General features: G+C 40.5%; 1 protein-coding gene and 1 long non-coding RNA gene across 3 annotated transcripts; one reads left to right on the top strand and one right to left on the bottom strand.

Annotated features, from left to right (window-relative positions):
• The first annotated feature begins 714 nt into the window (after positions 1–714).
• LOC102785668 (uncharacterized) lies at positions 715–21,338 on the top strand. 2 transcript variants are annotated; one of them, XR_015717124.1, is made up of 7 exons: positions 715–901; positions 7,265–7,331; positions 12,087–12,200; positions 12,315–12,381; positions 17,748–17,846; positions 17,972–18,085; positions 20,825–21,338. It is a non-coding gene; the product is annotated as an uncharacterized LOC102785668 (long non-coding RNA). The 2 variants fall into 2 exon arrangements; XR_015717125.1 differs by having other exon boundaries at positions 18,012–18,085; positions 20,825–21,337.
• A 205-nt stretch (positions 21,339–21,543) lies between these two features.
• LOC148103970 (uncharacterized) lies at positions 21,544–23,035 on the bottom strand. Its single transcript, XM_087839248.1, has 2 exons — positions 22,334–23,035; positions 21,544–21,882 (listed from the first exon to the last, which is right to left on the bottom strand). Exons 1-2 carry the CDS (start codon positions 23,033–23,035, stop codon positions 21,544–21,546), a joined length of 1,041 nt encoding a protein of 346 aa, XP_087695374.1.

Below are 23,035 nucleotides of genomic sequence, written 5' to 3'. Positions count from 1 at the left end.
AATATCAGTATTGTAAATTTCCCTAATATGATTTTGAGGTTGCATCGACACCCGAGGGAGCAGCTTCAGCACCAGTTGGGCCTGCAATAAATAAAGAGACACTCAGCTACTGTGTGTAGATTTGAAAATAAATACTGACATTATTTTATTTTTTAAAAATGGCCAAGACACTGGCCTGATGGTAGAATTGAACTCAGGACTGCTCCACCATACTGCACTCAAATGATATATTTGTTTTAATTATAGATTAGGTACTCTGTGAAGCACAGAAATGCTGTTTAACAATATTTTACATGGTTTTAACATGTTTGTAATGGCTGTCTTTCATGGAACAGGGTTGAAAATCAGTGTTTTGTGTGTTTTCTCTGGGAAAACAAGGAGTTGTGGATGTGGACTACAAAAATCAAAGACAAATGCAGTTCTATAAATAACGGAATAGGAATATACCATTTTGTCTTGAATTAATAAGAGTTGCATTTTAGATAACATTTTAAGGGAATTTTACACACAAATTACAGTCAAGGGGACGTCCCCTTGACTGTAATTTGCCTGCTGTGACCACATCCACATTACACACTGACTTCATGCAGTTCATCAGTGGATTAAAGTATAATTTACTCTGTGTAACCTTATCTGCTATAAGAGACGCGACCGGTATTACAGAGCAATTAATTTGCTTTAACGTGAAAGAAATACACGGCTTCCTGACCCTCGTCTATTTCCTGCCTTTCTTTCCTTGTCAGGGTGAGTTGGGAACAGTGTAAGAGAAGGAAGCTGAATAAAAGTTAAACACAAATAGAAAAAAAATATATACACCAGATTTGAGCATTAAAGAAATGGGAAAGTTAGTAAGGAGTTTTCTCTTCACTCGGGATTATAGAGGACTCCAGCCGGACATCAGGTAATCGTTGTACCTCAGCTAGCTGCTCGTTAGCTTCGCTGACGGTAGCAACAACGTTCACGGTTTCTCATGAACATCCAGCAAATATTAAACTGTTGACACGTCCCTCTAGTTTTGTAATTTCTTAGACAAGGTTTAACTAATGGGAAACAATGCAACTGTATTAACGTAACCAATGGAAGGACTAGGCTTATAGTAGCTTAGCATTTTAGCCTTGCTAGCATGCTAGGCTGCGCAAGCTATTAGTGTAACCGTGGTCTATTTGTTTTGTCCTCAGTGCGACCAGAGTTCAACTTAAGTTTATTTTGACCAAGGACAATCACGAATAGTGTTTGTATAACATTATAGTAATGAGTTATAAAGACCTACAACACGGAACCGAAAAAAGGCAGATGCGCTATACTGCCAAAAGTATTCGCTCGTCTGCCTGCTCACGCATATATGGACTTGTTTGACATCCAGTCCATCTGTGCTCTGCCTGAGGCGCTTTGTAAGCTGTCAATGAGCAGCTGACTGCGTTAGGAAACCCCCTTTGTCTGTGCATAGTTGTGAACTGAGTTTTGTAACCTTGTAAACCAAAAGATGTGAAAATTGTATATTTGTGCATCTACAGATGAGAATTTGTGTGTGTGTGTGTAAATAAGATTTGTTTGTAAAAAAAAATTACACAAGTTACAAATTCTTTTTTGTTAAGGTCTGCTTACAGATACAAAGCACAAACAAACAAACAAACAAACTGTAAAACTCTGAGCTCAACTTCCCTGGCTGTGTGTGACTTTTAACTTGTGAATTTTGAACCCAATTTTTATTTATTTCAGCTGATTGGTCAATGTCATGTCAATAACAAATTTAACAATCCAATCGGATAACAGACGGGGTTTGGCCATAGAAGAGGTGCTTTACTGAGCTTCAGGTCCTGGAAGGGTAAAGGCCCTTTCATGTGCCAGCGTTTTCCTTCATCACCACAAAGGAAATCAGTCTGTGCGTGTCTGATTTCTGTGAATATTTGTTGCCAGCCTGACCTGTAGTTTGATTTCTAGGGCGATCCATGTAGGTAAAACATGTCAGTGACTCAAGAGGAAGTTGAAACTGCAGTAATAGATGCAGCGCCTTTGCATGTCAATGGTTTTTATGTAGCTGAAGGATCTGTGGGAATAATGTGTGTGTGAACTAGTGCTGTGAGAGCGAATGCACTCTTATGGTAAAGTGTAAAGTCAGTTGTAGTGCCCAGACTGACTTTTTTATTTTTGTTATCATGACTGTCTTCATTATTACCTGCCAAGATTCAGGTTTATACTAGGACTTGGAAGGCAGATATGACAGTAAGTTAGCTCATGTTACAGCTGCTAGTGTGCCTATTGCTCGGGAGGTCAAGCAGGTTGTCTACTAATCACAGGGTTCACAAGGTTCAAGGTAGGGCTGTGCGTTATGACTAACATCCCATATCCCGATATAAGACATTTATCGTCTCGACAATGATATATATATCACACAATTTTTTACATTTCCTGTAAATTTTGTGAATCTCGGGCAACTCGACGTGCGTGAAGTGCTTTCAGTTGGGGGTTGAGTGTTTTGACCGATGGATTAAACTATACATTTTTAGATATAAGTTGTAAAGGGCGCCATTTTCTTTGTGAGCATTTATTACACGGCGTCTTGCGGGGAAAAGCCTGTTTTAACGTTCGAGTCTAAGGTTTACTTTATTAAGCACCTGACAGCTCTTTTTTTGCTTCTCATCCTTAAACACTCTGCACACTCTTTCATGTGATTCTTGCTTAGGTGGGTGATGAGGTTTGAGTCTGAGGTGGGGACTGGTTTCCTGCATAATTTGCATAGAACAGTTTTCTGATCCGTGGCAGACTTTTCATAACCAAACCATGTTCATGCTACATGCCTCATTTAGAAATAAGGTCCTGGATTTGTTTTGACTGGTTTATCTGTTTGTCATCATTTCAGCTTATTTTGAAAAAATCTCAACAGGATCTTCTCCTTTATTGTGAAAGGTTTATGTGGAAAATAAACAAGCGGGTAGCGGAGCCACAATAATTTGTGCAACTGAAGTAGCTTTGAGTGTTTGAAGTCATTCAATAGTATATTAACTTTGGTTTAGTGTCATTGAACCACTGAATGAGTCCACTGAGCTTCAGCTGGCAGACGGCCTGATATTTATCTTGCACTGATCAGATCAGATATTCAGGCCTAGAGCAGGGCGATATGACCAAAAATATTTATCACGATATACATTTGAAAATTTGCGATAATGATATAACTGACGATATAATTGACACTAGACAAAATACTTTACAACTCCACAACTTTATTAGTGCAAAAAACCCCATCAATGTATTTTCACTTAAACAAGCAGCTGTTTTTTATGTGCATTAAAGTTATATAAAAATGTAACAGTGCAAATGCAAATTCCTTGCTGACAGTTAAACCAAAAGGCATTTCCAGTGGAAACTGACCGACATATCCTCAGCATAACCATGTATAATATCCACAAAACTTAAAAAGAGGTTATACACACACAATACGGTAATATTATGTTGAAACACAGTACGTATCACTCCGCGGGGCTCCTGCCTACGATAGATGCTCCGACAATCCATCAAGCGGTGCGGTTTCGTAGCTTAGCAAAGTCATACTAAAACATTTGACAGATTTTCGAGCGCCGTGTACGTAAAATCGTTTCGAGGTCAGTAAACACAACCAGAATTCATGCATAAGGCACACGGGATTATAAGGGACACTGTCAATTTTCACAAAAATCAAAGGATTGATTTTAAGTGTGCCTTATTTTCCAAAAAAGACGGTAATAACGACGCCCCGCTAGCATGCTCTACCAAAAATAGTGCTTTGTTGTGTATCTAAGGGACGAAAGCTAAACCACTTCCACACCACTGAAGTTGCAGCATTTTTACAAACCAATTCTGGTTCATTGGTTTCATTTAACGATCCACTTTTGCTCTTCTCATTCTGCGTCGCCGCCATGTGCGTTATGTAAACAAAGGCACTGCACATGTGTGTTTTACCCATATTCTATCGCAATATTTCATTTTCCTATTGTTGTCCAAAATTACACCGGTATTACCATGAACGGTATGATATAGCCCAGCCCTATTCAGGCCTTTAAAGTAACTTCCACAGTTACTTTAAAGGAAATCCCAGATTTAGGAGCTTGGATCAACTTTCCAAATACTTGGCTTATACCAATAAAAACGGGGAAATAGCTCCAAGGATTCATCCTGAGAATGAAGGAGTAGAGCGTTTCTTTGCTCTGAAGCAGGAGGAAACATATGGGCAGTGCCTTTTTTTTTTCTGAACACTGATTGGTTACTTTTCTTAACTGGTGAGTGGAAGAGAGGGGATGGGGGCTATGACACGCCCCGAAGTACAGTGTGCATATCCCTGATATCACTGTGCACCTCCTCTGAAAAGTAGATCCGGCAGGCAGATTTTCGAGTTCAGAAAAAGTGAGAGAGAGGGAACTGCAGAGGTTAAAGCAAAAAGGTTAATATGCTGATGTAAATGTGCAGGAAAACTCAGTTCACTCTGTAGTCTAAGAATAGATTGAGCTTTCAGTGCATTCAATCTGACTCAGTTTGCCCTGCCAGTTTCTGCAGCCACAGAGTGGCTCTGCCTGCATCTATTGCACAAACATCTCTATCATATGGCCATGTAAGGTAATATCATCGTCCAGGACAAAAGTGTAATCTAACTGTTAAAGAGATTCAGTTCTTAAGTGTGTGTCACTTCTTTTCACTAGCTGGCTAAACAAACCTGAAACCTCTGCGAGGTCTCAATTAGGGCTCTGTATCGTCACTGGTTTCTAGAATCGATTCGATCCACAATTTGAATCGGGGAAATTTAACCTCAGACAGTCAGAAATATTATCATTCTGATCATTCATCAGTACTGACACTTGTGAGACTTCATCAGAGAAAACACAGAAAAAGATGGAGATTTTCCTGGCCTGGCTTTTTATAGCAGATAACCTTAACAATATTCTGTAGTAGAACAAAAACCGAAGAAAACCATTAATCAACATATGAACATTACCTGATACTGCTGAAGTGAAGCAGAGCAAAGTTACAGAGGTTTAATTAGAGACACAGCCAAGCATTTTGCATTTTGGCATAATTTAAAACTTTACAATTGTATTGAACAGCAGGAAAGAGGCTATCTTGTCAGAAGTCATAAAAAAAAACAGTTGCTGACTGTAAACAACGGTAGACTGGTGCGTGATAAGCAAGCGAATAATGCAGAAAACAGAGTGTGGCGTGGGTGTGGTTGCTGGCCGGCTGCAGAGGAGGGGTGACGCAGTGAGCTCCCGGGGCGGCGCAGGGGCGGGGTGAACAGGTGTGCTGAGAAGTGAAGGTGATTGTCACTCTTTATATGTTCGCAGTGACAGTCGGAGGCGGAAGAGCGGACGTGACAGCAGAGAGCGGGAGTGACTGTGTCCCAGTGAACTGAAAACCGCAGTATTAATAAAAGTATTGCTGTCCTCACACCTGTGTCCTGTGGATGCTTTACAGGACAAACGTTACACAGAGATTTGAGTTTCTTGAAGTACAAGGAGAGAGACAGCGAGCTCTGCATGAAGTGTGATTTTTATCGTGTATGGAAGCAAAACAGCAACAGTAAGAAGGAAATTATGACGATGTTAATGTGAAGCGTAGTTTGGATCTTCTTTTGCTGCTGGTTCAGTCCAGTTTGGTTGGAGAGAGACTGGGCAATCGAGGGCAAAAAAGACGTAAACACAATGATGTGATAGCTCACTGATTCTGACACATCAGAATCAGTGAGCTATCAGCTTTCAGCACCAACAGAGTGTCTGTGTACACAGCATCAGATGAAAAAGGAGACATCTCACTGATTGTGATGCAGCGGTTCCACTCATTGTGTTTACGTCTTTGTGTGGAATCTGTGTATCTGCTCTTATTTGCTGTTTTAGCTGTTTGGTGGTTGTTGAAATAGTTTTGTGAGCTTTAGCCTGGGATTCTGCTGTTTCTGGCAAAATACATTTATATTTAAAAATCGATTATTGAAACCCACCTCTAGTGTCTGTAAATTTTCCACTTGCTTCTTTGAGTCAGATTTTCTGCTTCAGTCTCTGTTTGCTATCACACTGAAAGTGATTTGACACCTTCCTTTTATGACTGCTTCAGTCAGAAACAATGATAGAGAATATTAAAAAATACAAAAGCAAAAACCGCACTGATGCTGATAAGGGAGTTAAGTTCAGACTATTCATGTGTGAAATGTACACAGAAGGAAGTGTTATCATCAGTCAGTGACAGCATTCACTTTGCTCTGTCACCATGTAACCACATCCCTGTAATCAAAACAGTCTAAACCGTGTTTCAGGTTCCAGCCTGCCTCGAAGACAAGGAGTGTGAGCCAGTGCATGTGACTGACACCATCAAATATATTTAAAGTTAACCAGTTACTCCACTCATTTTACACTCATGCATCGTTCATATGCTTTGTTTCACGCTCACCAGTTCTGTAGTAAATCCCACACAGTCAGTCTATAAAGACTGGAATGTGTAAGTGTGTCTATCTGATGTTGTTAATTAGAGAAATCCAATCAGCTACTTGAATCTTTAGTTTTCATCTCAGAAAATTGACAACATCATTTTAGGGTTAGAAAGCTGCAATTTTACTGCAGAATTTCAAACAGTGCAACAGCTTTAACTTTCTCAGGAATTTCTTTGAGAATTTTTTTTTCTTTTTTTCTTTATTTCAAAATTTCTTTGTTTCACTTTTAACCAAAAAATGTGCAGTTGAAACATGAAACACAGGTTGATTAGCACGATTCTATCAATGCAGTGTCATTGCAGTCTATAGATATATATCTTTCACAGTTTGGACATTACATTAACATAAAATTGGTAAAATTTAGTGACATTTTGGACGTTCTCTAAGAGCTGTACAGTTCACTTCAGTCTATTTATGCATGAATGCATCATTACCTCTTTGTTGTTTGCTGGCACATACTGTGCATTCACACACAGTTAAAATGTGGTTTTATTTGCATAAACTTCTGAGGAGCATCAGTTCATTCATGTACAAGTAAACACAAAACCCCATTTGAGTTTTTATCTGATGCTGCCTGCCTCATGAACTGATGTTAGTTTCTCAGCAGCCTGACATCAGCTGAGGATGATCCTCTTATTATTAACATAAAGGACGGGTACTTGAGGGGGATATTTGATCATTTGACAAGTGAGTGACAAAAGCAAGGTTGAGAAACGGGTTAGTATACTCTGTATACCTATATATAGATATACAGAGGTGGAGAGGGTATATAAAAAAAAAATTTAAAAAGTGACTAATTAGTTTCTGTGTGTGCCTCAGGGTGATGGAGAGCTCCTCCTTAATAAACCTGCAGAGCAGTGAGGACGTCCAGCTTCAGGACCTCCTGGTAAGAGTTCATGGAGGACTTCAGCTTCTTGTAGCTGCTCCTGCTGATAGATGTCATTGCTGTCTTCTCCCTCTGCACTGGCTGCTACGTCTTCTTTGTTTCTGCTTTTCTCTTTGTCATGACTGTGAATCAGGCAGCTGTGCTGAAAATATGATTGTTCTCCTTATAATAAAAGCTGGAAGCTGAAAATCCTGCCTGTGCTGAGACATTTTTTCATGCATGATCTTCACAGCAAAAACAAACACAGGACAAAGGAAACTGTGGGTGACGTCATTTTTAGCTAAAAAATATTAAAGAGTCTTAATTTGAATTTATTATTTACCAAATTGAGTCCAAATGAGTGTGGATCATCACATACATACTATTGAACCAAAAATCCCAAAATGTGTCATCATTATTACTATTGTTAATATTATTTATCAGTAATATGGACAGACTAATGTTTTGGCACCTGCATTATTCTCATTTTCATTATCAGACTTTGTTCTGTTGTTGGCTGATTGTTGTAAACTTGTTATAACAGAGGGAAGATCATTCTGGGCAGCAGAAATGTAGAAACATGAAAAATGGAAAAACGCTGTTGACAGTAATTTATTAAAGTATCAGATTCATTCATTAAGGTCTGTTCTGGGTTGTTGGGGCCACTTTGTCTTCTCCTGTACAGTCCTGTCTGCCTCTCTGTCCTTGGCAGGTGATTCATTCAAGCACCCTGTGACTTCTGTGCTTCATAGGATTCCTGTCTGTCTGGACTTTGTTCAAAGTTTGTGTCTTTTTAAAAGAACGAACAGCTCATTTGACCTGCAGTGCCCTGCATTTACGTTGTCTGTCCATTACACCTCATGACAGACATTGTTAAGTGGAAATAAAGGTTGAAATACTTGAAAGGTGCACTTTGCCTTCAGAAACAGTAAAATGAGTAAAGTGAAGGGTTAAAGTGAGATTTTGCAGGTGCTAATATTCACTCCCTGCACTGACTGTATACTGTTCACACCGTCTTTATACCAGAAACTTCAGTCTGTATAAAGGTTGAATTGGTTTAAGCCTCATCGCTGACCATGAGCAGCATCTCCACTGTGCAACAGTGTAAAACAGTGTTTTACTGTAAATTCACCACAGTTTGCCAGACTAACCTGTAACTGCTTGTATTTGAATAACAAAATATACATACCTCAGTTTGTTTTGAAGACGTTTCATGATATAAAAAAAACACAACTTCCCATCATATCGATCCAGTATCTGAATTTATATAAAATGAGGATTTGCCAGGTAAACTTTAAATTTCTAGTTAATCAAATACTCCTGAGCAGTGCTCATCTAAATAACCTCCGTTCTCCTGTCTTTGTCTTTCTCAGTCTGAGTGAAGTTCTCTCACACTCTTTTCTCTTTTTCTTGATGTTTGTTGAGCTGATAGAAACTTCTCATTTAAAATTAGCTGCCACTTAGAAAAGGTTACCCCCTTTATGCTCGCTCCTTCTCTGGTTATCGATGGTTACACCTTGGTGCAGTAAAGAGGATGTATCTTAAGACGGCTGATTAATTTGTTTTATCAAGTCATCTACAAAATTATTTTTATAGAGTATAGGAGCCGTGGCAGTTCGTCTGGAAACAACAACTGCAATCCTGAAATACAATTTCTACTTTATTCTCAAAATTATCATTTTAACCCTCAATGTGTCTCTAATACTAAAATACTACATACTATACTAATGTTTGAATGCGCGCAGTGACGTGAAATAATAACTTCCCGTCAAATGTGTTAAACCTAAAGTAACGAGCCGTCTTTGAAAACGTGAGGAGTAGAAAATACAGATACTTGTGTTAAAATGTAGTAAAAGTAGTAAAAAAAAATTACATATACCTGAAATTTAAACTGAAGTACAGTATATATGTATAACGGTCGAATTTTGCATTACATGAACTTATTTCAAGCTGCAGCAGTGATTGGATTTCCTGCAGAGAGGAAAGGAGGCCGAGCTTTCTCCCGTGGGCCACACGGAAGCTGCAGCGATTCTGCATCGTGGAAAATTATTTTTTACATTCAAAAGTAACCTAAAATCATTGGCAACACTAACATACCAAGTTGTACCTAAAACATTTATTCAGTGACATTAATGTCCCCATTAATGAAAACAAATAATTCGCATTATTTTTGTGATTTTAAAAACGTTTAAATGTTGGTGTGATTTTGTTTTTCGTGTTGAATTCTTACTTGCTGAAGGCTCCATGAAGAGCACGGGAACACTGGATACTGGTGTTAACAGAAGGACTGCATGTAGACTGAAGAATACTTATTATGGATTATTAAAGTAATTATTAATTACTCAGACATTCATTGAATAGTTTATTTAGTGACACAGTCTGTATAAATATACATGCAGTTCGATAAAACGTTAAATAAACAAAAGGCTTATTAACGGAATGTTTCAAAAAAATGCAAACTTGAAGATTAAATGAACGGATTAAATACATATTAATATGAATTCCCTTTTCCTGCATCCTCAAACACATTCAGAGGGTATGCTTTTAGACGCTGAAAATATACAGCTAGCAGTAATATATTTAACCGGTTGCAGCAACTGATGTGAGCAGGAGCAGGAAGGTAACGCATCTGCGCTGGGTGGTTCACCAGCATCCAGCACAAGGCCGACACTCCAAATCTTCTCCTCCACAGGACTGACGGGAATCAAAACTTCTCCAGGCTGGCAGTCCAAATTCCTCCTCTGCTGACAGCTACTCGCGTTTCTTATCGATGTTCGGCTGGAGTTTCTGTGTCGGCTGCAGAGAACAGATAACACACATATAACAATAATAATAATTATCTGAATTCCGGGGGCAAGACACACGTTGATAAAAGCTCCTTGGTGCTGTGTCCAAATATAACCATTACCCCTACCATACACATACTCTGAATCTGCTCACGAGGCCTCGGTCTCTCGTTCGCTTTTCTCCTCCATGCTCTCGCGTGCAGACTTACACAGCACCCACCCTCCCCCTCAGCTAAACAGCCAATCACTGTTAGTATGCAAATGAGCCGGTGTCAGGTTTCTCAGTTAGGGCAAGGCAAAAATGAAGCAGCAAATCTCTGTCGTCAAAATCACAGCGACTCGTCAGATAATTAACAACTAAAAAATACATCTATATTTGTACAGTCAGTGGGAGACTATCCATTGTTCTTCTCACAGTTTCTTTCTTTAAGCCTGTCTGCTGCACAGAGCCAACTGGAGGACCTGTGTCTGTCCCGCACACTGCAAATAACGCCATACTGTTCTCCTCGTTAGATTTACTGATGTAATCTCAGCGATTTTAGCAAAGCTTGTTCGCTTTTGTTACATAAAAGAAAAAGGATTTTGCATCTTGCCCCGTGCAGTCTAAAACACAATACTCAAAACATGTTTCGGAAATGTAGACTTGAAGATTAAACTGAATAAAATGCAAATCAATATGAATTCCTTATACTAAACTTCATAAAACCGATTCAGGGATTAACGTGTGGCAGCACACACACACACACACACACACACACACACACACACACACACACACAAAACATCCCTTGTTTCGGCATATTCCAGACAAACACCCAAGAAATTACGTGTCACGACGCCTCAAGGTCATCGTGCTCTAAGCATTAAAAAAAAAAAATTAAGTGTTTGTAGATGGGGGCCGTGTTAGTAGTTGGGCTTGAAAGGGCGACTGCATTCTCCACATTCCATCTTACTACTATTTCGATTTTAATTGCAAAACGGATACAGTTTTTTTTATATATGTAGGCCTATTTGTGGTACTGATACTCCGTCATACTGGTCTAATGTCAAATCTGGCTCTAAAAAGAGAGGACATGGCTACTCGCCTCTGTCAGTGCACCCCAGGGTGGCTGTGGCTACAATGTAGCTTGCCATCACCAGTGTGTGAATGGGTGGATGACTGGATGTGTAAAGTGCTTTGGGGTCCTTAGGGACTAGTAAGGCGCTATATAAATACAGGCGATTTACCATTTTACTTACCGATGCTCTCTTGTTGACCTTCAGCCTCACAACAGATGGACACCCCTCATCTTTTCTCCGTTTTCCGCTTGTCTGGTGCAGGAATAACGTTCTCAATCTTCTTTCTTAACCTGTTTCACTGTTAAAAAAAATCTTCCATCACTGGCCCAGTCAGGTGACACAGAGAATCGGCCATCAATTCCGTTTCTTTCGTCTTTGTAGGAATTTCAGTCAACTACAACCTGCGTTTTTTTTCTTCCACCTTGCAGACACAGATTTATTGGTTATTGGAAAGTAACACGGTAGTAATGCAGATTGTCCTTCTTCCACAGTTACTTTAAAGAAATCCCAGATTTAGGAGCTTGGATCAAATTTCCAAATACTTCTTGGCTGATAAAAATAAGAACGGGGAAATAGCTCCAAGGATCCATCCTGAGAATGAAGGAGTGGAGTGTTTCTTTCACCATCATCCCCTCAAAACTTGCCACGAAGCTCGTCGACCTTGGGCTGGGAACACAATATCAAACCATATTAAAATAGCAGACCACACTCTTTTAACTATACAGCTGTGCTCACAAATGACCCACTGGGTCACATTAAGGTCTGATCTGCTGTGCTCACTACTTGCTTTGTGTTTTGGTCCAAAGCCGAGCTCGGCTCTAAGCTGGTTTACATGTTTCATTCTTGCAGTTTCATCAGGTCCTGATTGTGTTGTTCCTCATTTGAGTTTTCCGACAAACACTTCAGATTCACACAAGTTTGTTTGTTACAGGAGTTTCGATCTTAATCCTGACCCCCTCTTTGTGCTTCTGTGACTTGTGGGGCCATAAATCGGTCACCATGGTGAACAACTGGAGGATGAAAGTCCCCCGTCTGACTTTCTGAGGTCAGCCGTCACTGTTAATGTTTATCTCATATAATGTCACATCTAAAATCCTGTGTAAATATGAATGGATGGTGATTAAATTAAACAGATAAAATGTATTTTTCTTTTTTTCAGTGTTCACCATCACTCTGCTCTGCAGCTGGTCTCCTTTTCCACTTCACGGTCACTTGATGTTGAAGAGGTGAGTGTGTTAGAGGAAATGTTAATGTCAGGTTTAGTCTGTATGCACTCAGAGGTCATTTGTATCTGCTGCTGCTGCTGCGGTTGTAATGATGTAAACCCTGATTGGTTGGATAGTTTGAGTGACAGCATTTACTGAGGCAAAGCAGAACAGCTGCTGATCCTGAGCTACTCTTACAAATGAAAGATCAGTGAAGAGCTTCCCTCACACAACATATCCTCTACTGCAGCGGTCCCCAACCTTTTTTGCGCCACGGACCGGTTTATGCCCGACAATATTTTCATGGACCGGCCTTTAAAGTGTCACAGATAAATACAACAAAATAAAACCAGTACCGGTACAGAAAAAAAGAAGATTTATTCATAACACACGTGAAAACACCCAGGAAAACCGTGTTAATGATAAAAACGATAACAAAATAACGCTGAAAACCGATAAAAACCCCGAAAACCATACATTTCACACCTGAGCCTCAACTCTCGCCGTACCAAACGACTCACGGACCGGTACCGGTAAAAGAATGTGATACTAACACCGTGATTTTATAGTGAGGAAGGGGAGTTGAGATTAAAAACACATCAGCAGCTGAAAAATAACGCTCCCCGTTTAATTACTGAAATTATATTTTGTTCTATCATCAGTTTATTAGTATGTGTTTTATACAAAGAGAGCTACAGTTATTAAAAATCATGCATTCTGCATGAACCTGTAGTTTTTACCATTGAAAAGAAATTATTTACTCTCGATCTAGTGACTTAAAAAACTGAGTTTATCCTTAATGCTGAGTATAATAGGCCCTCATTAATAAACAGAGCCAGGAGGCCGATCTTAGTGCAACAGCACCTCTCGCTGGCCTGTACAAATCATTTTACTTGGCTCAACCCGAGGCCTTTCAGGCCATTAACTCCAAACAGTTCATTTGGGTATTTTTTTAATGTTTTTTGTGCTGCAGTAAAAGTGGAAAGTGTATGCTTCAGTTTTTAATGTGTGTATCGCACATATCTAGCATTCATTTCATTGTTTAGGGAAATACCTTTAGTAATGAATGACACTGACAGAAAGGTTTTTTTTATTTTCAAAAAAAGAAGAAGACAGATTTAAATAGCTCTATTATTATCTTTTTGACTTTCCGATCAATCTGGATGGTCAGATGGGACAAGCTCCGCCTACACAAGTCGTGTGTCGGCAGCCGCCTCCCTGCCAATGTCAGCGAGTATGGTTCACTGCATTCTTTTTACACACTCTAACAGAGGTTAACACATCATTTCTAATACAAAAAAAAATCCTTAGACGGTTTCGTATTTCACAAACATTTGATCTACTGCCTTTGCAAGAGTTTGGTTTGTTCTATGAACCGTGTGTTTGCCCATATATGTGAAAATTGGATTATTTATAATGTAGCTGCTGAGATCTGTTAGGAGTTATGTAGAGCATTTTCTTTAACTGTTTACACATCACCACAAATATCAGTATTGTAAATTTCCCTGATATGATTTTAAGATAACCTTTATTAGTCCCACAAGTGGGAAATTTGTTTTGTTACAGGAGAAAGTGGACAGTGCAAAGTCACATGGCAAAAATTAGAAAGAAAAACCCCCACTGGAATAGGATAAGATAATAAGAATAAGATACTGTACACAATAGGATAAAATAGAATAGAATAGAATACTATATACAATAGAATAAAAATACAACCGAATAAAATACAACGTTGTCAAAAAACATGTGTGGATGTGTGTGTTTGGTGGGAGATGTTGTCCAGCCGGGATGACAGATTAGCCACCATTCTCCTGTCACTCATCAGCTCCACTGGGTCCAGAGGGCCTAGAACAGAGCTGGCCCTTTGGATCAGCCTGTTCAGTCTCTTCCTGTCCCCTGCAGGGATGCTGCCACTCCTGCAGACCACATTGTAAAAGATGGCTAAGGCCACCACAGAGTCATAGAAGATCTTCAGGAGGTTGAGGTTGCATCCACACCTGAGGGAGCAGCTTCACCACCAGTTGAGTCTAAATAAAGAGACACTCAGCTGTTGTGTGCAGATTTGAAAATAAATACTGAATTTATTTAAAAAAAAGATATAAAAATAGGAGCCTGGAGCCTACCCCAGCTGTCTTAGGGTAAGAGGCAGGATACACCCTGCACAGGTCGCCAGTCTGTCACAGGGCTAACACATGGAGACAAACCAATCAGATCAAAATTGTGTTGATATCTGGTGAACGCAGTAGCCGGGTCATTGCAGCAGATTTCAATGCAAGACACCCTACGAGACCACCCATCTCCCATGCTACAGTTAGCAAACTGCTTGCTAAGTTCCGTGAAACTGGTTCAGTGTTTGATTTGCCAAAATGTGGTCGCAAGAAAACTGTCACTAATGAAGAAACATCAGTGGCTGTCCCAGCTTCATTCAGCAAGAATGAAGCTGCGTAGCACTCGCCGCATGTCACTGGAGAGTGGCATTAGTCGAACACCCCTTCGGCAGATATTAGCTACTCACAAATGGCACCCTTACAAACTCCAGCTACTGCAGCATCTCAACGAGGATGACCCAGATTGGCGCACAGAATTTGCAGAATGGGCAAAACAAAAATTGGAACAGGACCCTCAGTTCACGCAGAAGATTTTGTTTAGTGATGAGGCAAAGTTTTATGTGAATGGTGACGTTAACAAACAAAATCACCGCTATTGGTCTGACACTAACCCACATTGGATGGATCCCTCCAAGACTGTTGGAACAACAAAAGTGATGGTTTGGTGTGGTATATGGGGTACAACGATAGTGGGTCCATTCTTCATCAATGGAAACCTCAAGGACACTGGATATTTGAAATTGCTACATGATGATGTGTTTCCCTCTTTATGCACTGAAGCTGGCACGTTCCCTGAGTTTTTCCAGCAAGATGGTGCATCACCACATTATGGGTGCCAGGTCCGTTCATTCCTAGATAAACAGTTTCCTGGAAAGTGGATTGGTCATCGTGGGCCAGTTGAATGGCCCCCAAGGTCTCCCGATCTGACCCCCTTAGACTTTTATCTTTGGGGTCATCTGAAGGCAATTGTCTATGGTGTGAAGATACAAGATGTGCAGCACCTGAAACTACGGATACTGGATGCCTGTGCTGGCATTTCTCCTGCGGTGTTGCTATCAGTGTGTGAAGAGTGGGAGAAGAGGGTTGCATTGACAATCCAACACAATGGGCAGCACATTGAACACATTTTATGAGTGGTCAGAAACTTGTAAATAAAGTATAAAGTTACGTTGAAACCAAGCACACCATTGTTTTTCTTGTGACATTACCAATAAGTTTGATGTGTCACATGGCCCTCTTCCTATTGAAAAAATAAAAGTTGTATCACTGCAACTCTCCTCTCTGTAAGTGTGAAATGTTTAACTACAGCAAAATCCTATCCTTACTGTGGTGTTTTTTCATCAGCCACATACAGTAACAGGAAAAAATGACTTCCTGCCAAAGATTTTTCCCCCCTCTGACAAGCAGCAGCAGGATCAGGCGATGTACTTTCAGTCATGCTATTGTTACTTTGTGGCAACACTGATGACTAAAGGATTTACCAAAGAACTAATTTTTTGTGGTCGCAATTCTCTCTCTGTAACAGCACAGTTCAGCACAAATGCACACCAACAAACAAACAAAACTTAATAAAACACATAAAAAGCAGTCACAGTATGCTCCCATTGAATAATCTGACAGTCAGAAATATATATACTCCTCCTGTTTTCTCTCATATGATGATGAATCCAGTGGATCATTGTAGCCCAGTGACTGTAAGATATTTTATACAGTCACTGGTGAGCCACTCCACACACACATATCAAGTTCAAAGGTCACAGAAATGGTACACCCGCTATGTCTTTGTTTAAAATTAGAGTTATTGCCAATAGGTTTGGGGGAAATACATTGATGGTAGGCAAAGCACTTTATATTACAGGGTAAAGACCTACAACAACTTTAAGGTAAGCTAATGGCTCACTCTCACTGGCTTTGACAGTTTATCAGCATTCATTGCTGTATTATCAGAAATAGACTGCAAACTGATCCCAGTCAATCACAGACTGATTTCATATTGACTGTCTCGTGGCAACAATTATGTCAGGATTTGTTGACAGTGTTGGTGTGTTTGATCGTCTCATTTTGGTGCAAAAAATAGTTGATCTGACTGGATGAAACTGATGTTGACAAAGTTTAACTTTGAGGACATAATTTGCAGAAACAAAGTGATAAATCACAGTTGTTGTTTTTGCAATACTCAGAATATCGCAAAATGTTTCAAAAATGCAACAATATACTATCATGAGTGAAGTATGGTGATAGGATCCTATCGTGTGCTGTCTGGTGATTCCTGCCTCTAGACTTTGATCTTTGCTGATTGGCAACATTAACGTCCATCAGCACAGCGTTTCCCACTGAGAGCTGTGGACTGGCTGCACCTTGTTGACAGGCTGAGTGACACTTGGAGAGATGACTGACCTCGGTCTCAGGAGCTCAATTCTGCACTGAGCCTCAGCAGGCAGACAGACTCCCTGACATTTATTAACTGTACTTACTGCACGGGAGCAGAGAGTCCAAGATGAGTCCGTCTCTGTGTTGTGACTTTATGAGATTTCCAAATCACTGCATTTAGATTTTAAAACACAGAGTTTGTAAAACTGTGATTCAGATTAATTAAATTTTAACTCATTGTTCTCCTGCTGGGCCCCATCTGTTGGTTCATGCTCACCGCTCTGAGACTGTGTGGCTTGTAGAAGCATCAGTATATTCTCAGCACAAAGCAGAGCACGTTACTTGACAGCAGTGTAAACCACAGCCATTCATTTCCCCTCAGGAGTGGAAATCAAAATGATTCAAGTCTTAACATTTATTGACGGCTGTGTGGGAGCGCTGAGTAAACAAGTGCTGCTGTGGAGCTAATTTGGAGCTAACTGCTTTATGTTTCCTTTAACAGGGTGATTCTCTTCAGTATTACTGGTCAACAACTTCACATAATCCAAACTGTGACTGTGAAAGCAGTAACAACAGTAGCTCCTGTTACATGTGCTAATGTGTTGTTGGCTGAGGCTCAGGAGGTTACAGAGCAGATCACTTTCTAGTCTCCCCGTCTAAATGAAAGTGTTGTGTAAAAAACACCAGTCTGATATCCTTTTACTGTCTGATATGTTGTACAGGGTGTATCAGAAAGAAACCTCAGGTCAGCTGATCACATGACCCAAGTTAAAGTCCTCCTGGAGCTCAGTGCACTGGACCCAGCTCTAACTCCAGATGACGATGATGACGGTCAACCTCTTGGTGAATATGAAGGCTGTCAGGAGGCTTGTTAAGACTCATCATAACTCTGCTGCTCCCTCTCTGCAGGTGCTGTATTCAGCTGACATGATGCTGCTCATCTTCATCTTCAGCTGTGTGGGTGGAGCAGCAGCAGAGGTGAAGGCTGAGGATGGTGTGGATGATCAGGTGTGTTTGGCTGCTGAGAAACAGACGTGTGTTTCATTGGTGTAGTTTTCACAGCATCAGGTCCTGTTTGTGTTTTACTCTGTAAACCATCAAACGCTTTACATTCACATGTGTGTTTGCTGCAGGAGCTTCACTCTGAGTCCTGACCTCCTCCTTGTGCTTCAGTGACTTCTGGCTCCATGATTTGGTCACCATGGCAACCAGCTGGATGATTGGAGTCCCTCCTCTCACTTTCTGAGGTCATTGGTCACTGTTAGGGTTCAGACTTTGACAGTGAGGAGTTTGTCCACTGTGTGTATATTTTAACTCATAACAAACTTTATTTACTCCATTTAAAAAGCAAAGTAGAGTGTTGTGTTCATGACCTGGTAAAATAAATAAAAAAAACTGTAATGATGATGTTAGATCAGCCTTCACAGATCCTCCAGCCATGACTTTGTCCTCAATATGTGCTCATAAAAAACCCACTGTGAAAAAAATGTAGTCGACATCCAGTGATGATGAGCTGATGTTTCTAAACAGGAAAAGGAGGAAACTGAGATTCTGGGTTCATCTGATTCTCAGGAGCAGACAGAATTTCATGGTTTGATCCGAGAGTTGAAGCTTTCGTACATGTTTCAGGATGTCAGTGGAGCCGGTGGAGCTTTTGTTAGCAGAGATGGGATCAGATCTGAAGAGGCAGAGGAATCATTTCAGAGACTGTGTCTAAAGTTGTGTTTTCAACACTGGTGTGTTTTGAGCTTTGAGCACACTTTTAGCTAAATGCAGTGATCTGATTGGTCAGATTTGTTTATTTGTACAGGAAAATCATGAAAATGAAACTTTTATAGGAAAAAGTAAATGCCTCAAATTTGTGCTGTGACATCAGACGATGTGTGAACGGCTGCATTAAAATTCATGAGTCTGAAAAACATTTTTAACACATGAGAAGTTGACACAAATTTTGCACGTCTGGTGTGTAACAGCCTTTAACCTGCTGTGAGCCAGACTTTATGACCAGAATATCACTGCTGGGCCTCAATGACGTTCTCGAGAACATCGTAACCCAGGATTTTTAAATTGATATCACAGGCCACAACCTTAAAGTCAAGGTCAAAGGTCAAGTGTTCTGAAAAGCTTGTGAACTCAGTTTGATGTGTTTCAGTAGAGCTTCCACAAATAACAGGCGATGAAGTAAAATCACTGTTCAGTCATGCGTGCAGGTAAGAATAGACTGTGACTGAGAGCGTTCATGCGTTTAAGGTGGAATAGATTGTGTTCGCTCTGGTGATTCAGCTGTTTCAGGGCTGATCAGCTGTTCTACAACTTTTACCTCAGGGGATTTGTGGCACCTACAGATTCTCCTGTACCTGCCAGCACACTGACACTTTGACTATCACAGGCCTGTGTGTGCACATGTGGACGCTCTGTGTAACAATGATATTCATTTTAGCACTACTTACTACTGACACGCAAGAGAGGAAAACCAGGTTTCATTTCTGTGCTTATATCTTACTAAATGCAGGGTAATGACTGTGTGATGTGTTGAATTTAATGTAGTGGACTGTCTGAGTGGGTTTGCTGATAAGCTGAGGTAGTAGAAGATAAGTAGCTCTAAGATTTACTGTCTCTGCTGCACTGAACGAGTCCTCTGAGCTTCAGCCGCAGACAGAAATGATGTGGATGATGTTGAAGCTGATGGGAGTGGTGGGAGGATTGTTGTTGTAGGTGTGACAGCATAAGTGAGTGATTGAAGGAGAATAATTCGTTGATTAAGATTAAATTAAATGTCTATAGATGTCTGTGAAATACTCAGCTTGGTGGCTGGCGTTGAAGTGTTTTCACAAGCTTTCCTGTTTTGACTTTGCATTTTCTCCCTGCATGAAACACATTCATAATGCATGACTTGGTGATCCTGAGCTGGCTGTGGATGTGGGGTTAAATGTGGCTCATCAGCTGCTTTGCACAGTGCAAACCCTTCATAACCCTTCATTTGCAGTTCTGCTAAATTAAGCCACCGTTTTTACTGCTGCTCTGGTCAGTGCATCACGTCTCAGTTCACATCAATAATGCTCAAATATTTGCTGCCTCTCAGTGAATGAGTCAGCTGCAGTAAAAGCCTGGTCTCAATCACAGTAATTACAGGACAGCTTTTTAGCTAGTGGTCATTTTTAGTTGGCTTGTGCTGCTCAAATGTGCACACCGTCATGTGAATGATGTCTGTGGCGTGTGTGGGATCAGAGAAGGTTTACTTGGAGTTTTTGCTTATTAATAATTGTTCAAAAAATGCCAGCACCTTCCAAATCTGTGACCTTCTCTGAGAAACAGAGAGCTGCAGTCTGCTCTTCCGGTTTTCTTGTATGTGTGGATCTAAATATCAGGATGGAGCTTCATGAATGCCACAGAGTTTGCATGAATCACTGTGATATGATCATTTTCTGTCCACTGTCTGATAACAAACACTGACCAGGATTAAAATGGAACTTTGGTGACATGTGAATGCAGTTGGTCAGGATAAATTAAAGGTGGTAAGTGTGTGTGACTTTATTTAACTGAAATCTGTGGATTTACCTTTTATTTCTTGGCATTCTTTAAATCACAAAGCTTAAAATGCTCATGGAAATGAACCCAGAGTTTAAAAAAAAGAAAAGAAAGAAAAACATAAAAACTCTTTGGAAGCAAAATGTCTCTGTTCAGTGAAACTTCTGTCCCACTGTGACGACTCTTAGAGAATAGACTGAGTCTGTATTGATCTCTCAGTGCATTATGTGCTGAGTCAGTTGAATCTGACAGTGTTTGCTGCCACGCACTGCTCTAGTGTCTGCACACACCTATCTAACAGATGGCCATATAAGGTAATGTTTACATCCAAGACAGTGTAACCAGCAAACAAAGAGAAATAAATCTGTGAGAGATTCTGTTCTTGAGTGATTCATGCAGGCAGATCCTGATTATATCAGCATATAATAATTTAATTTCTTATTTCCTCATGTTCACAGAGTATCTTCACTCCACATGTAGAGTTGGCTCCACTACCCTGAAGGCTGAACTTTCTTTGCATTAGCTGGCTCATAAAACCTCAGTCAATATAAACTTCACAAACACCTGGCAGGAGTTTGTGGAGGACCTGAGCTTCCTCCTCTCCCTGGGAATCGTCTACTACGTCAGTGAGGTCCTGCCTTTCTCAGGGTGGAGGCAGTAAAATAAATGAAGATCCTAGTGTAGAACAAAAACCCTGTTTGATCTGTTACAAGCTTTATATTGCTGATGTTTTGTATCTTTGATTTTCATTGTTTTCTCCCCACTTGTTATTTACTCAAATGTTTTTGGTATGAACTTTTTTTTTTTCCTTGTTGTCTTGATTTTACACAAATACCTGCAGCTGTTGTTTAAAAATGTCTCACTATGTGCAATAAATGAATAAAATCTCTTAATGACTGTAATCTTCATCAGGTTAGAGTGTCAGTTTGTTATTATCTCAACTTTATTGGCACACAGCAACTTCCCTGAGTTTTTTTATAAAGAGCAAAGTAAACAGAGTGAAGACTGTAAATCTGTACAAACAAAACAGGACATGTGCTCGCTGTAAATGAATAATTTTAATATAAAAGGGGAGTAAATAAGTAAGCAGAATAAACAATAAAACAGTTCTGAAGAATGAAGAGTTTTGTAAAGTGGTCTGAAGAGCTTTGAAAGAAAGCGACTGGACGTTCACCTTCTACACTATAAGGGTTGAGTTGTTTTTTGTTTTCAGCTCATCATTTATAAAGTCAGGGTTCCCGTTTGACTTTAGCATGTGTTGTTGGTCACAGTCTGATTCTCTGCCCTCTTCAGCCCCTCCTCCTCCTCCCTCCTCTGTGCCGTTGCAGAGGTGTCCATCACCTTTGTTGATGGTAACATTTTTTAAGTTTATTTCTTGTTCCTGCTCTGAGGATCCTCCACTGAAACCTCGAGTGCGCACATTGAATTTCCTGTTCCTCAGAAACCAGCAGAGCCAAACCAGTACAGCTGCCGTTATGAAGAATGTTCTCCACGACCAGTCAGAGCACTCTGATGGCTGCAGAGGACAAGAAGACAGAGCAGAAATGTTAGTTAGCAGTTTTAACTGACTTTTAATGCTTTCAGTTAAAGTGAAAATAAAACATTTTACACCGTAAAGCTTAACGTAAGGATGAGATCTTTATGTGCTGCGACGAGTGGTGAGACTGAAGCTTGGACAGCAGATGTGGTGACATTAAAATTGCAGAAAATTGTAGAATTTTGGCCAAACAGGAAAAACAGGGGCTTCTGGTTTTTATGGAGCTTCTGCGACCATTATGACACTGACTATGAGGCTGCTTCCACCGAGTTATCAAAGCCCATGACTGCCATAAAGGCTTCCCCCGATCATCAGAATACATTTCTTGTTGATCTGGGCTCTGTTATCTGTGTGGTTGTGTGGAAGAATACCTTAGTGAACCTTTAATGTTCACAGTGAAGTCTGAAACTAATGCAGTCGGTGTTCTTACCCTCTCTGTGGTTGTAGGCTGTGATGTGGTGCTCGGTGGTGTTGGTGGTGTGGAGACGTGCAGGCGGACAGCGGAGCGGTGTTTCTCCACTTTGTCGATGTCACAGTAATAAACTCCTCCGTCGCTCGCCTTTGCTCGCTTTATGATGAGGGACAGGTTTGCTCGTTGGTGCCAGTCTGATGGTATTGAGACCCGGCTTTCATCAAAGCTTTTTCCATATGTGGTTTTCCCCGACCGGACATCCAGCTCCAGCACCACTTCTCCATCTCTCCTCCAGCGCACAGACTTCACCCACTGACCTGCTGTGATGGAGCGGCACGGGAGGATGGCATCCTCGCCCTCGTGTACAAAAACATCAGAAGGTATGAATACCTGCAGCTGTGCACTCTCTTCTTTCTTGTTGTTGCAGTCAAACTCGTAATAGCCTTCATCTATGATATCTGCACTTGTCAGTATCACAGAGTCGCTGCTTTGGAAAAACCTGTTAATATAACCTGGAGCCGGCTTCCAGCTGCCGTCAAGATCCCCGACTGAATGGAGGCTGTTGTCCTGCAGGCGACGTTTCAGCGTGCCTCTTCCTTTCATGCACTCGTCTGTGAGGGGAAACTTTACACCATCTCCTGCAGCGGCTTGAATCAGTTTCCCAGAAACGCCGCTGATAAAAAGAAGAGGAATGAGCGTAGAGATTGAAAAACGTGTCAT

This window comes from Neolamprologus brichardi, chromosome 3, assembly GCF_056152115.1.
Source record: "Neolamprologus brichardi isolate AB-2024 chromosome 3, ASM5615211v1, whole genome shotgun sequence".
Taxonomy (NCBI): domain Eukaryota; kingdom Metazoa; phylum Chordata; class Actinopteri; order Cichliformes; family Cichlidae; genus Neolamprologus; species Neolamprologus brichardi.
Note: the sequence above shows the minus strand (reverse complement) of the source record. Positions and strands in the feature narration are given on the sequence as shown.

What these genes read in the sequence shown, in the direction of transcription:
- LOC148103970 (XM_087839248.1), bottom strand. Translation starts at nt 23,035, where the DNA reads ATGACACGTTTTTCAATCTCTACGCTCATTCCTCTTCTTTTTATCAGC. An exon ending in AGCCTACAACCACAGAGAGG is followed by an intron (nt 21,883 to 22,333) that starts GTAAGAACACCG and finishes TGTCCTCTGCAG; the next exon opens with CCATCAGAGTGCTCTGACTG.